The sequence below is a fragment of the Ananas comosus genome, linkage group 11, assembly GCF_001540865.1.
Source record: "Ananas comosus cultivar F153 linkage group 11, ASM154086v1, whole genome shotgun sequence".
Taxonomy (NCBI): Eukaryota; Viridiplantae; Streptophyta; class Magnoliopsida; order Poales; family Bromeliaceae; genus Ananas; species Ananas comosus.
This window is the reverse complement of record NC_033631.1, coordinates 7,270,136-7,285,481: the sequence shown is the minus strand read 5'-3', so window position 1 is coordinate 7,285,481 and position 15,346 is coordinate 7,270,136. Positions and strand designations below refer to the sequence as shown.

The 15,346-nt window shown below is 37.0% G+C and overlaps 1 protein-coding gene across 1 annotated transcript; it reads right to left on the bottom strand.

The window, feature by feature from the left end:
* Window positions 12,111-13,810, bottom strand: LOC109717118 (aldehyde oxidase GLOX-like). Its single transcript, XM_020242795.1, has 2 exons — window positions 13,479-13,810; window positions 12,111-13,293 (listed from the first exon to the last, which is right to left on the bottom strand). Exons 1-2 carry the CDS (start codon window positions 13,808-13,810, stop codon window positions 12,111-12,113), a joined length of 1,515 nt encoding a protein of 504 aa, XP_020098384.1.

Sequence of the window (15,346 nt, the reverse complement as noted above, 5' to 3'; positions counted from 1 at the left end):
TTATTGTACTATAAAATTTTTTTTGATGTCATTTTAGAGTAGGTTTATGATGCAACGGATGCGTCCAAAATGTTTATTGGACATATATCATCCTTTTATTGGTTTATATGTTAATGGGCAATGTGACTCTCTTAGAGAGATTTTTCTTAATGTGATGGAACTGTCGATTAATATATTTTATAGATTATAGATATGCTCAGACCAGTGTACCCATGCAAGTCATACATTAGGCTTATTATTTGATGATGAATATCTTAAAATTATAATCGAGTTTGATGGATATGATCTAAAATATTGAAGTATAATTTCGAAGATATTAACTACTCATCAAGTAGTTCTAGAAATCAACCATACAAAATAAAATACACATATTAATGATTCTTTGTACCAAGAATGTACAATTGAAATGCCAGACAAATGTAGTTGGACGAGTTGTAACATAAGTACATCATGGGTGATATGGTAATGGCGGGTTAGTTTTCATTAAACACGCTCTCTCACTTTGTTGGTAATGCAACAAATTTATTTTGTTTGAAATGATCATGTCAAGCTGACTTTACTCTCTCTCATTCAATTATAGCAACTCTTCTTCACTCCACTTGAGCATATTCCACCAAATCTCCCTCTCTCTCTCTCTCTCTCAAAATAATATCCAAAGTCTTTATCCTCCATCCTATCTAAATTCTTCAAAGTCAATTTTCAAATTCGATGCAAAGTAGTATGGTGATGGCCAATATGAAACTCAAGAGGGCGAGAATCCAAGCCGTGGTCATCGAAGTTGTCACACCCTGAGACAGCTGACGCTCGGGAACATGCACTGACCCCCCAAAAGGGCAAGACTTTCCCTACCCAAATGAGAAGCAATCATATATTGACCTGTACAATTATACATGATATGTATATAAGAAAATGTATGCAGCAGAGATAGATTTTATTTATAAAATATGATCCAATTATGTATACTTTAATATCATAACATTTATGATATTAGTATATATATGTATCAAGATCATCTCGTGTGACAAACAAAAATTATTATTCTAATCTAATTAGAAGAAAGGTACGAATTTCAACCTGTGTTGATTACCAAAATTATTTCACGGTTGATATTGGATTTGAACTTCTGGTTCTTTGAGCCGCACAAGTGTTCGGCCTCTATGTGTATCCACACAAGGCTGCTCTGGGATCTGTGCTTCACACAATCACAGTGTAATCTCGAAACTACTTTTGTGATCTCTTGTGTCAATGTGGAGAAAAATTAATTCTCAAATTGTGCTACCAATTTCAAGAGGATTAATTGTAGAGACCAATTAATATAGGAGGACCTCTCTCTTACGATTAAAAGAGAGCTTTATATGATTGGAGAATTTTCTCTCTTTCTCTCGCACTTCACTTTATGTGTTGTGATGATTATCATTATTGAGAGATGCCTCAATTTATAGGTGAGGCAAAAGGTAGAGAACCGAGGAAGAGGTGGGAGAAACGTTCTCATAATGAGACGTTGATTTTTTTGCAATTAATAAAGCATCTCTCTCTCAAATTTGGAGAGGAGAGAAAGAAAGGAAACACACACCATAAATGAGAAGAGAGTTAACTCCTCTCATTTGATATGTATAGAGAAGAAGAGAGGAAAGGAAAAACATTTTTACTGTTCTTCTCCATTAATAGTATAATTATTATGCACGTCGTTATTCTCTTTCTTTTCTCCTTACTCGTCTTCACCTCCCAACAAATTATACGAGGATTAATTAAAGAGAGAGTTGTCACCTCATAAATTGTTGCAACTATTGCACATAGACCCTGTTACGATATATTTTATCTATATTAGGATGTTACGATATAGTAGGATATTGTGTATTATTGCTTTATATAGAGTAGTATCATTGCCTTCTATAGAGTAGGATTATATAGTATGTAATCCTAGTTATACTCTTACTATAGTAGTCATTGTTACTATAGAAAGACAATATCTTGTACTATATATATTCATTAATACAACTCAAGAGGGAATGCACTTTAGCCCTTCTTTCATGGTATCAGAGCGGGAACCCTAATGTGGGGATATCGATCCATAGCCACCATCCACCATAAATCTCACCTTTTTCTATAGGTGTCTTTTCTTTTGGTTTTCTATCTTCCCAGTACTGCTACAATACTATCGCTACAGTACTGCTACAGTACTATCACTACAGTACTGCTACAGTATCATTGCTACAGTACTGACGCTACAGTACCGGTGCTACAGTACTGGTGCTATAGTGCCTCTGCTACAGTATTTTTAGCTTTTCTTTGATTCCTCTTTGCTCCTCTGGTGCCGCTCGGACTGTCCTACTGTTGGTTGCTCGTATCACTCGATTCTTTCCTTGGTGCGGTCGATCTTATTTGGTGATAAGTGGTTCCTCTCATGTGATAGAATTCAGGTTCTTTTTTTATTCACATCCGCTATATTCCGATTTATCTTTTTTTCTTATCTAGTGGTGGATCCTTATCTTAAGGTAGTAAACATGTCTTATTCTACCTCAAATTTGCCAATTGTTAATATCAAAACTCTCATACCACTAGAACTCACCGATTCCACATATCTTGTGTGGAAACAAGTCTTTCTTAATGTTCTAGAAAGTTTTGGTGTTACAAAACATGTGGACGGAACTAGTGTTGTGCTTTCTCAGACTATCGATACTGCTGATAAGAAGGAGGTTATAAATCCTGAATATGTGAGTTGGAAAAAGAACGATACTACTATACTTTCATGGATTAATGCCACTTTATCTCTTAGCATATTACATATGGTTGTTTCTAGCTCACCTAAAACTGCATATGATGCTTGGAGAATTATTGAGGCATATTTTTCTTATAAGACTGCTTCCATCGGCTTTTAGCTCTAAAATCTGAATTGCGGAGCATCAAGAAAGGCTCAATGAGCATGAAGTGATTACATGCAAAAGATCAAGACGATTGGTAATGTTCTTCAGGTGATGGTGAAATCGAGTCAGACCATAATTTTGGTCATGACTGTTTCTTAGGGCTACCAGAGGAATATCGAGTTTTTGTTAGTGCTCTAAACACACACCAGAAATAAGTCCACTTTTGAACAACTTCGTCGCACTTCTGATCAAGAAGAAACAAAAGTTCAAGCGTCGCACTAGTGTGACTTATGTTCCTCTGCAATATTCTCTACTATTGACGGTGAAGCTCTTTATGCAATTTTTTCCCCCGGGACGTGTAATCGTGGAGGCCGTGGATAGATATTCGTTGGAGGCCGAGGACAACGTGGAGACGACTATTCTGGTCGTGGATCTCCTGGAATCTACCTACAGTCCACCCAATTATCTGCAACAATCTTACACTCGCAAATCAAACAACCCATACATTCCGAAGTCCAGCATACAATTCAGATATGTGGAAGTTCAATATCTCTGCTCTGTCAGTCGACAGACGCTTCAATCATTCTTTCGCTGCTTGATGAAGTTCCTCAGACCTTTTGGCTACTATGAACTTCACGAACGCGGTGAGGAAGTCTGTATTCGTCGATACCGGATCATCAAATCATATACCGCAAACCTGGTATCCTCAATCTCTAAACCTTATAGTGGCATGAAACAAATTCTTGTTGGTAATCTGAAAATTTACTTGATATATCATACAGTGAAACTCAATTGAATACATCTTCCTAAACTCTTTTGCCTCTCAAAAAGTTTTTGTTGTTCCTACTATTAAAGGAAATATTAACTTTTCAGTGCGTAAATTCTGTCAAGATAATAATTCTCTTTGAATTCTGCTTAGTCCTCTACTGAGTTCTAAAGGACACTAGAAACAAGGGAAGAGCACATTCTTCGATGTCTAGCTCGGAACATCACCTTTATCCAATTCCTTCTAGACTGGCAAGTGTAGGAATAAAGCAACAACTGCTCTTTATTGTATCTAGATTTAGTGGAGATGTCCGGCCATAGACGTTAGGTCATCCAAGCCTTCCTGTCTTTCTCTACCCATTTATTAACAAATAATAATAATTAATTCTGATTCTGCATGAAATTTCTGTTTGGCCAATGCTCTGTAATATGGAAAAACATTGTTAAACTCCATATTCATGATTCGGATAATCTCAATCTAATTTCTCTTTTCATATTGTCATTTCTGATGTTTGGCCAATTCACCTGTGGCTCCCCGATTTCTGGAATACAAATTTATGTTATTTTTTATCGACGATGTATTCTAGATTTTCTTGCTTTATCCTTTAAAAATTTAAACATGAAGTTTTTGACCAAATTTTTCCGAATTCCAAGAAAGATGGTTTGAAAATATATTTAACAGCTCATAAATTTTTCAATCTGACAATGGTACGAATTTGTAAATGACAAGTTTTCTAGTTTTTGCTCCAAAATAGAATTATTCACCGATTTTTTTCTTGACCTAGCACTGCCTCCAACAAAATGCCCTCGCTGAGTAAGAAAATATAGGCATTTATCTAACATTGTTAGAAGTCTACTGTTCCAAGCTGGCTTGCCTCCTCGTTTTTGGGCTGAGGCCATTCAAACTGTTGTTTTTCTTGTAAATCGACTTCTGTCTCTTACTGTTTTAAATGGGCGGTCACCATATGACATTCTCCATGGTTGTGCTTCTCCTGACTTGCAACTTATCAGAGTCTTTGGATGTTTGTGTTGTCCCGATATTCAGGACATTGCACATCACAAGCTCTCTCCCCGATCACTTCCTTGTATTTTCTTAGGTCTTTCTGACAAACATAAGGGCTTTCGCTGCCTCTATCCGAGCACTGGTAAAGTTTTTATTTCTCGCCATGTTACTTTTGTTGAAACTGTTTTTCTTTACTCTTGTCTGTCCAAATTTTCTTCCTCATCTTCCCAAACAACCGTTGTACTCTAAAAGCTTAAGCTGTTAGAGAACGGTGTTTAAACATTTTTATATTTAACACTCCCCCTCACGTCTGGGCTTGAGACTTTTTAATCGGCTCATGACGTGGGCTTGAAATAAATGGGAGGAAATTAATATGCTAGGAGCCTGGCATGACTCGAACTCAGGACCTTCTACGCTAATACCATATGAAACAACCGTTGTACTCTAAAAGCTCAAGCTGTTAGAGAACGGTGTTTAAACATTTTTATATTTAACAGACCCCCGTACTAAATCAAAGTTAGTATTAGGTCACTCTACACAAATTTTATCTTTTGCAATTAGAGTTTTTGCTAACCACCTTAGCAAATAAATTCTTACTTTGCTACTTTAGCAAAATAGTCTTTATTAATTCTCCAAGCACTAGAACGCATGCAACCTTTATTGTGTGTGACCACATAGGTTCAATTCTACCTTATAGTGAGATGTGACACAACTCTTTTAATGTCACCGTCGGAACTCTTTTCGATGGACCAAAATATTTTTGATTCTCCCAACTGAGTGTAATTAACTATCTTAATCACTCTCATGGGTCACACAATGTACGAATGACACCTAGCAGTATATCGCGGCAATCCAAGTAGAATTAACAATAGACAGAACTTCTAGGTGTAGTTACCGTGTGATAAAATCCTTCTATCACTTGTCCTGATTGAGTGAAGGTTATGGATAACTCGTCAAACCCCATTACTCAATCATATGTCTCATATGATTAACAACTAATATGGTAACTCATTTCCATAAAATCACATTGCCTTGGCCAAGGACTTTTATATCTTGTAAAATAGATAGTATAGGACAATTACCTCTCTACCGAGGGTGATAGATTCCATTTTGACACACACCTAGCTACCTCCACGTATGACCCATTGCAGCCAATATGTGTTGACTTAACCCATGATTAGGGTATAAGTATTTACACAGTCAAATTACAATAACCCACACGCAAGATAACCGTAGTGCCTCAGGTCAAAAGATCACTCACACTACTACAACATGGAACAATTCACTAACGAGTGAGTAGACATCCATGTGATTGTTCATATTTGGTCACGCTCAGTGAAATTGTTCTCCAACATTCACTTGTATGCTTATTCTAGTGTCACTACACTGATGACTTGAGACTCGTCATCCCATAAGGGAAGTATAGTATACACTGATCACCCGGATTTACCATCGCCCTCGTGATAATCCTATGATCAGGAGCATTTAAGAATTAATTACAGAAGAATATATGTCTTAAATTTCTAACTTCTTAGAAATTTAATTCTTCTACTATTAATTCTATGGATGATTCATAAATATACATTTGGCAATAATATGAATGAAGAATGCCATATTTAATCATAAAAGAAAAGTATACTGATATTATTCCTTTAAGTCATGATAGAGATTGGCTTATAGGGCATATAACTAACAATGTATACAAGTAATATCAGCGTACAACTGCTAATTGAAACATTTGACTTTAAACATTCTTCTCTTTAAGGTTGGGACGTCTTCTCTTTCACCTCACTTCTCAACTAGGATATGATACTCCACCCTCACTTCACCAAAGTTTGAGGCGGGAATAGAAATGCTCCTTCCCATAGAGGGTTGGTAGTGGAAGAAAGAGAAGAAAAAGAGGAAAAAAGAATGAGAAGAAGAGAGGAGAAGATTGGGAAGGAAATAGAGAAAAAGCTATAAAGGGGATGAGGGTTTATAGAGAAAAAAGGAAAAGAGAGGAAGGATTGGAGGAGGAAAGGGAAAGGCTCCCTTTCCTCTAGCAAGTTAAGGACAGGAGAAGAGAGAACGAGTTGGGGTTCAGCTTGTGTAACACCCCACACTTTTAACTTTTTGTTTTGACTCCAATTTACTTTAAGTTTGGACTTTTTCGTAATTTCGGATCTTCGAGGGACTCGGTGGCATTTTGTTGCTTAATTAGTCCCTAACTAATTAGGCCCTTTCTTTTGATACGAGCCCCCCACCCGATCCATCTCTCTCTTTCGCTCGATCCCCCTCTCCTCTCTACGCCCGTACGACCTCCGCCGCTCCCCTTGTGCACGCGCGACGCCATCCGTTCCCTATTGTCGCCGCCGNATATCAAATATTTTTGCAAACTGAGTTTCAAATGTGATGGAAAGGCTTTCTTTAACAAAGAATTTTGAAAGTTGATTATCTGTTCTGTAAGTTAGTGACTGGATAATTTTGAATTAAAATGTCTCTTGGTATTCTACTATGCTAATGTTGGCCATGTCGACATGTACTTTATTATAGAAGCAAGCTTCGTCTTTGTTTGCGCCTCCGGATGCCTGCGCCTATCCGCGCCTCTGTTTTGTTTGCGCCTTCGGGTGCCTGCGCCTATCCGCGCCTTTGTTTTGTTTGCGCCTTCGGGTGCCTCTGTTTTGTTTACGCCTTCGGGTGTCTTTGGATCTCGCCAACGGATCATAAGATATAGTTAAGTGCCGGAGACAATATTTATTTTGTTTATATGTCGAAAGGGAAATGCTTTGAAAAATTATAGTTTCAATCCGATCCGAATTTGAAGTCTTGATAAATTCTTGTTTTCTTAAATTTTACAAATTAAAACCAGTCGCTTGAATTAATTTGTGTATCTAGTTATTTGTATGCTTAATCTGACTAATGTGGTGTATGGTTGCTTACCCAGGTACTGAGACCGATTCGCAGGGCGGGGCTGGGAGCGAGTGAACGTTAGATGTAGCTAGATTTGATTCTAGCCTCTTCGTCTTATTTCTATTGCATTTAGACATGAACTTTGAACTTCGTAGATAATCATTGTCTATCTGTTTCTACCTTGTTATTTCATCGTACCCATATTTGTTATTTAGAGCACTAGTTAGTCTAAATTTTGTTTGATTGGCATAATAAACGATAGTTCTGCTTATATGTGAATTCCTTTGATTCTAGTTAAAATTAAATTGTTGACCTCATCTTTCGACAGTTTGGATTTCTATTTTTTATGATCATCTTTTGTATGTTAATTGTCTGATTCTGCAGCCCTGCATATTTACTAATTTAGTAGATATGCGGCATCTGTTATGCCTCGGGTTTGGGGGCGTGACAGCTTGGTTGGTCCACCAGTCATTATCCTCGGTCGACTGCCCGTATAATCCAAGCTAGGTTAAAATACAGTAATCAAATCTGATTGTGCTCACAACTAGTTTGACCTAGTTCCTAATTTAGACACAAAAAAAGGGATTTTGGTTTCAAGGGTGAAGCTTTAAATTTAAATTAATGAAGGCTCAGGTTTTATTATTAGTAGGTGAGCTTTGTCTTCCGTCGCTCAATGTACCTATCAGAAAAATACATTTCTTCCCCCTATTTTTGCAAGTGACTTGGGTGGTGAGGTGCATGATGCTGTGTGAGGCTTGTGTTAGATAGATCACTAATAAAATCGTTACTAGAGTTGTGGACTATAAGTGCAATAAATTAGATTACTCGTGATTACTTTTCTATGTTGGTTACATATTGAGATTTGGTGGTTCGATTTATTTTAGTAGCTAGTATTACAATGGTGGGCCTCCAACAAATACGTTATATATACTTGTTATAGTATATAGAGATCTCCACAAAAAATAAAATAAAAAGAGAAGAGAAGAAGAAGAAAAATCAAAGAATCTAGTATGTTGTTGTGGAAGCAAAGCAAAAATAACTTTATTGAAGAAAGGTTAACAAGCACGCGAGGATGCATGTGTCAGTACTATGGCGACCACTAATTAGTTAGCGCGGCTCTAACTTCAGCTTAATTAATTATCGGCTCCTTCACCACAATAATCCCAGCCTCTCGATTTATAACTAATTACAGGAAATCCTACTTTGATTATCGCATTAATCACAATTTAAATAATCAAATCTAATAATAGATAAAATCAAATAAGCTAATCCTAATTTAATTGTTTATTAGCATTATCTCTAACACCCTATAATGCTGATGTTCTTCACACCGATCTTCTCTCGACAAAATATGAATTTTTTCAATGGTAGCGGCTTTGTGAAAATATCGGTCACCTACTCTTGGTAGCATAGTTTATCAATTCGACTCGTCCATTTGCGATCTATTCACGAATAAAGTGATGTCGCAATTCGATGTGTTTAGTCCAACTGTAATGAATCAAATTTTTCGCGATGGTTGCTTGATTATCGCAGTAAATTACGGTTGGATCTTCGTGCTCATGCTGTAAATTTGCTAAGATTCACCGTATCTAGATTGCTTGACATGTAGCAGCCATAACCGTTATGTATTCGACTTCTGAAGATGATAGAGCCATCGACTGCTATTTTTTTGAAGACCAACAAATTGCTCCTGGACCAAGGTTGAACACGAACGTACTCATGCTTCTTCGATCATCTATCGAACCTGTCGAATCTCTATCAGAACAACAAAAAAAATAAAAATTGTTGGTGTTAGTATACTATAGCCCGTGGTCTCTTGTTCCTTTCAAGTATCTCGATATCCTTTCCGCTGCTTCCCAATGGATTTTGCTTAGGCTTTGCATAAATCTCAACAACAAGGATATCGCATAGACAATATATGGTCTACTGTAGAGTAAGCTTCCAATCAAACTTCTGTATAAACTTTCATCTATCTTTTTTTCTTCATCATCTCATGATAGTTTCATATTTGTACTTAGTGGATTTTGCACGGGATTGCAATCTTTCATATTAAACTTTTCAAGTAAATCACCAAGATATTTTTTCTGACAAATAAAAATTTCATTATCTCCTTGTTTTACTTCTAGGCCTAAAGAATAACTCATGGTGCCAAGATCGGTGATCTTAAACGCAGTCATCATACTTTTCTTAAATTCATGATCAATTCTGTGCTATTTTCCACATAAATCAAATCATCAACATAATGGCAAACAATCAAAATTTTCATAACTTGAGATTTAATATAAAGTGTGGGTTCTCTCACACTTCCAGAAAATTCGTTTTGAATAAAGTGCGAATCAATCCGACTATACTAGGCTCGTGGAGCCTGTTTCAATTTATATAATGCCTTCGTAACCTGTAAACTTTGTGTTCTTGTCCTTTAATTTTGTAGCCCTGCGGCTGCTGAACAAAAACATTTTCATCCAAAAATCTATTAAGAAAAGCTGATTTAACATTAAATTGAAAAACTTTCCATTTATTTTGCATAGCTAAAGCTAAACAATTTGAATAGTATTAAATCTTGCTACGGGTGCAAAAATTTCATTAAAATCAATACTTGCCTACTATAAATAATCTTTTGCAACAAGTCACGGCTTTAGTTTCTGGATCAATCAATCTTGTTTATATTTTGCCTTGTATATCCACTTCAACTCGATAACTTCTTTTTCTGTGGACAGCTCAACAAGCCCCCAAGTATTTTTTTTTTTTTTTTAGCGCGACAATTTCTTCATTCATGGCCTTACGCTAATCATCAGATTTTGCTGCCTCCTTAAAGGTTTGTGGTTCACCAAATTGTGAATATATGCATTGCTCATATATTAAATTCGATCTTCAAGTTATTTTTTCAGATAAGATAAATTAACTTGTCGGTGAAATATGCTAACCTACCAAGTCACAAATATCAAAACCTTTCAAGAATTAAAAAAATCAAACTTGTTTCTTACGATCACATTAGAAATTTTTTAGACCAAATAAGTGTAATCAATTGTTTCACATGATATCATACAGAAAGGTACTGACTATTGCATTTGAATATTCCACAAGTTTAAAGATTGTCTCTAGGGCAAGTGGCAAATGGTTTGATGGTTGGTATCCGAGGTCCCAAGTTCGAATCCTAGTTGATTTACATTTCCAGCTAAGTTTATTTTTAAATGAAATAAACGAAATGGATAGCGTGCTACCTATCTCTCAAAAAAAAAAAAAAAATTCCACCAGTTTAATTTTTAGTTTCACACTTACTTATCAGAGTATTTTAAAATTTACATTGACTCATTTATTGCTTTATATAAGTTAAATAGTCCTTATGAAAAATTACAAACCGTCATGATCAAGATCAATATTTTTTTATCTTAAATTGAAGTCTGCGATTTTTTACTTTTAAAAAGATTCCTCAATTTAAATTGTTTATTTTATTTTCAGTTTATGCACTAAAGCAATTGGTATTAAATTTTTTTAGTAAGATTCCTCAATTTTCAGTACAGCAATTTTATGCTATCAACCTCAACCAGCACAAGTTCGAATCCTAATTGATTCACATTTCTAACTAAATTTATTTCTAAATAAAATAAACGAAGCGGGTAGCATGCTACCTTTCTCTCTCAAAAAAAATCCTCAACCAGCACAAAGCTAACTGATTTTGTTTTGATCAAAGAGTAGAATCTTTCTCTCAATGCTCGACTTAAACTATCTTTGGAAGCATTGAAATCCCAATAAACCTTCTCTTTCTTGTGATAATGGATGGAAATGGAGAGAGCAACAAAGTCCAAATGCTATCAATATATAGTAGCTTGTGAAATTTATATAGTTTATTTTAAGGGTAGATTACAGAAAACCTTTCTGTAAATATCCGCTTTTTTACTTTTCCTCGCTAACTTTCATAAACCTATATTTCACCCCTCAACATTTCAAGTTATTCTCCATCAGGGCTCCATCACTATTCCATTCATTGCTTATTATTTATACAGAAAATACTCTTCCAAATGATAAAAATATATTAATAAAAAATTATTTTTTTCTTATAGAAGAAGTAAGGGTAATTTGGTTATTTTACCCTCTCCATTAATACTACATCCCCTCTGAAAACATTTATTTTATAAAATTTTAAAGGGATAAAATGTAGGTTTTTGAAAGTTAGAGAGAAAAGGTAAAAAAAATGAGTATTTATAGAGAGTTTTTTGTAATTTAGCCTTTCGTTAAAGTTCAGATGGCGATCTACAATAGCTAACTATTCTGAAAGGGGCCGACCGTCCATAGCGCAAGTGGCAAAGAATTAAGTGGTTGGTACCAGATGTTTCAAGTTCGAATCTTAGTTAATTCACATTTCTAACGAAGTTTATTTCTAAAAAAATAAACAAAGCGGATTTCTAACTAAGTTTATTTCTAAAAAAATAAACAAAGCGGATAGCAAACTATTCTAAAGGGGTGAAAGGTTTGACATATTTTACCACTAATTAAAAGTGAAAACAAAATATGGAGTGTCACAAAGTAAATTCACTGAGAATGAATTTACTTAACAACATTCATTGGAATAATCATCGATCACAATCCTTTCATCCATGAACAAATCTCACCCATTCGGACTTGCTGGGTATTCCTCCATTAACGACAGTCAGCAAATAGAATCCTGCAGGCGCTACTGCAGGAGAAGGCGGGGCCAAAACAACCGCGCTGTGCGTCGTGCCGCCTACCTCCCTCACCAACTCACGGTATCCCAGTTTCAGCATTCTCTGGCTCATTGATATCGAGTGCGTTGCAAACGGAGGTGCATATACATGGAAGCCGATCTCCTCCGAACGCCTCGCGATCGCGAACATGACGTTGAACTCCTCCCCGTACCTTATTCCGTTGCTCCCGCTGTTGCATTCTATTGAAACATTCGAAACCCTCTTTTCGTCGTAAAACTTTCCCATGTAGTGAGGGGTGAAGGCCTCGACCCGTAACTCGGTAGGATAGCGCGCACCGCCGTTGAACAGATACCGCTTATAGGGGTTACTTCCAGCCACCAGAATTCTCCCATCGGGGAGAACAATGGCTGACGAGTGGTACATTCTTGCGATACGTGAAGGCCGCAGCACGGAAAATCTCGTTCCGACCTTCTTCTTAGGTTTATAGAGGAAAGGGTGGTAGGCCGGGTTGATGGCCTTCTGCCAGCCCGCACATCCGTGCGACGCACCGTTGATGATTATTATTTCACCTATCGGCAGGATTACCATGTCGCTCATGAGACGTGGCCCGGGCATCTCCTCCATCGCCCATTTAGGGTTATCGGCGGTGACGACGAGACGGCCGCATGAGCTTAAGGCTTTCAAGTAGTGGTGGTGCTTAGCCGCACGAAAGGCGCCTGCGGCAGCTCCTCCGCACACCATAACCTCCGCCTTGCGGAACCCGTCTTTATACTCCAGTGGGAGCAGCACTGAAGAGCCTGTGCTTGGGTAGTTGCGACCGCCGTCTCCGGGTATTGTTGGGAAGTGTTTGATGACTCGGTTGCGGCGGTAGTTGAAAAGGATGGAATCACGGTTGGCAAAAATGAACAGATTGCCGTCGGTAGAGAGGTGGACGAAAGGGTAGAGGTTGCCGCCTCCTTCCCTTCGACTCCTAGTTTGGCGGAGGAACGGCAGCTCAAAGGCGGACTCCGACGACGAAGACTTTGGCATGAATTCATAGGTGAAGACTTTGAGGCCGCCGACTATGAACACTCGATCCTTTTCAGGCAGCACTTGGTTTGTTGCATACCTGTGATACAACCAATTATACTCTACAAGTTTTTAAGTGTGTTGACTCGAGATGCTATGGCGACCCTCAAGACATGGAGAAATACTGAACTTTGATATAAGATTCAAACGCAAGATCTCAATGCTTTTGATACTAATATGAAACAACAATTGCATGATATTTCAACATTTTATATCCAACAGTACCACCGCTCGTTGGCGAGCGAAGCATTCGACTCCTCCCACCCACACCGGCGGTCGGAGCAAGGGCGGTAGTACCGAATTTTGCGTGAGCCCTCACCGTGGCCGCCGGTCTGCGCAAGCGTGCCGTCAGCGAGGAACGCACCGGAGGAGCACCACGTGTCGGTGCGGAGGACGAGGGGGCGGACGGCGTTGGATGCAATATCGTACTCAACAGAGTGTGCCCAGCACGACGTGACCGGTCGGTGACGGCTACAACGGCGGTGCAGGCGGTAGCGGGAGGGGCCGGCGCTCGTCTGGTCGAAGATGAGGACTGTGTTTCGGTGCGTGAGGGCCATGTGCATTGCAACTACACCAGAGTTGTTGAGGAGGAGCTCCCAGTTGCCGCCTCTCCCACCTTTGGTTGTTGTTGCCGCTGTGCACCACCATTCTAATAGTAGGAATAGTAAAAACATCAAATAAATGATGCATCTATTTATGCTCATCATCATTTATATTGCTCACAGATGGAGATAGGAGGGGTGGTGATTGAATTGTGAATTATGTGGGGTTTATAAAAGAAATAAAAAGAGTGCATATATACATGATAGTAAGGAGAGGAAAAGCAGGGAATCTTTTCATTTCGCTGAGTTATCCTGGCCGTTTTTACGTCTCCATTTAAAGAAGGTTGGTTGCGGATCCGTTGTATTTTAAAAATTTAAGCGTGAGAGAATGATATTTAAATATTTTTATATTAACACTTTTTTTCATGTTTGGATTCGAGACTTTTTAATCGGTTCATGACGTGACTTGAATTAAATAAAAAAAAATTAATATACTAAGAGCTTGGCGTGACTCGAACTAAGAATCTCCTATTCTAATATCATGTGAAACAACTGTTGTACTCTAAAAGCTTAATCTATTAGAGAACGGTATTTATATAATTTTATATTTAACACTTTGTCATCATGATTAGGATAATTTATATTTAACACTTTGTCATCATCATTAGGATAATGACGCAATATACCTCAAATGTATATAGAAAGAGATGAATGATGCCCTTTTGTGTCAAACGGACTACTTGTTCTAGGCTTGGTCAATTTATTTTTATAATTAGGTCGTTAATTAGCATTTGTCAATCATTTTAATTAAACTTTTTCACAAAATCCCTATAAATTTAGACAATAACTATAATGTCCGAGTGTTTAGTAATAATTTTTGCTGACAACACAGTTCAATCAAAATTAAGGAATTTCTTTTATAACAGCAACTTAGTTGTAACAGTAAATAAATAAACCTAAATTTTTTGAAAAGATAAAATAATAATTGGAAAAACATTGGGGGATAAAAACAAAGAATTTCGTTTGGGAATCGGGTCAAGACAAATTATGTTGTCTGGATAAAATTCAGGTCCGGCTTGAAAGTGAAAATTCGGACAAATCTTGTCAATAACCTAGCTTCACACTATAGTTTAAATAGTTAAGTTAAATTATACTGAGTTATTTTAAACTTTAAAAAGTTTGTTTTCGAAAATATATATGGAATGTCTCTATTATTACAATATTTTATTTTTAATATTCAAAGTTTTGAATCTAAATTTAAATTAATATAATTTAATTTGTTTTAAAAAATTTTACCTTGTAATGGGGTCCAACTAGATTCGGATTTGGGCACCCGATTTTAAGTTGTCATTACTTCCGGACACAATATATTGTACGAAATCTCAGTCCGGATATTTTATATTTATTATCAATTATCTGACACGATTAGGCCGAGTTGATTTAAGAGATAAATGATAAACAAAAGAAAAAACTTTAAATACCTTCCGTGTGGTTTCGCACTTTCTCACTTTAGTATCTTATAGTTTAAAATGTATCAATTTAGTACAATAT

Bases quoted from the DNA above. Each gene is read 5' to 3' on its own strand.
- LOC109717118 (XM_020242795.1), bottom strand. From the start codon at position 13,810: ATGGCCCTCACGCACCGAAACACAGTCCTCATCTTCGACCAGACGAGC. The intron at 13,294-13,478 runs GTACTGTTGGAT...GTTGTATCACAG, and splicing joins TCGCTCGCCAACGAGCGGTG to GTATGCAACAAACCAAGTGC.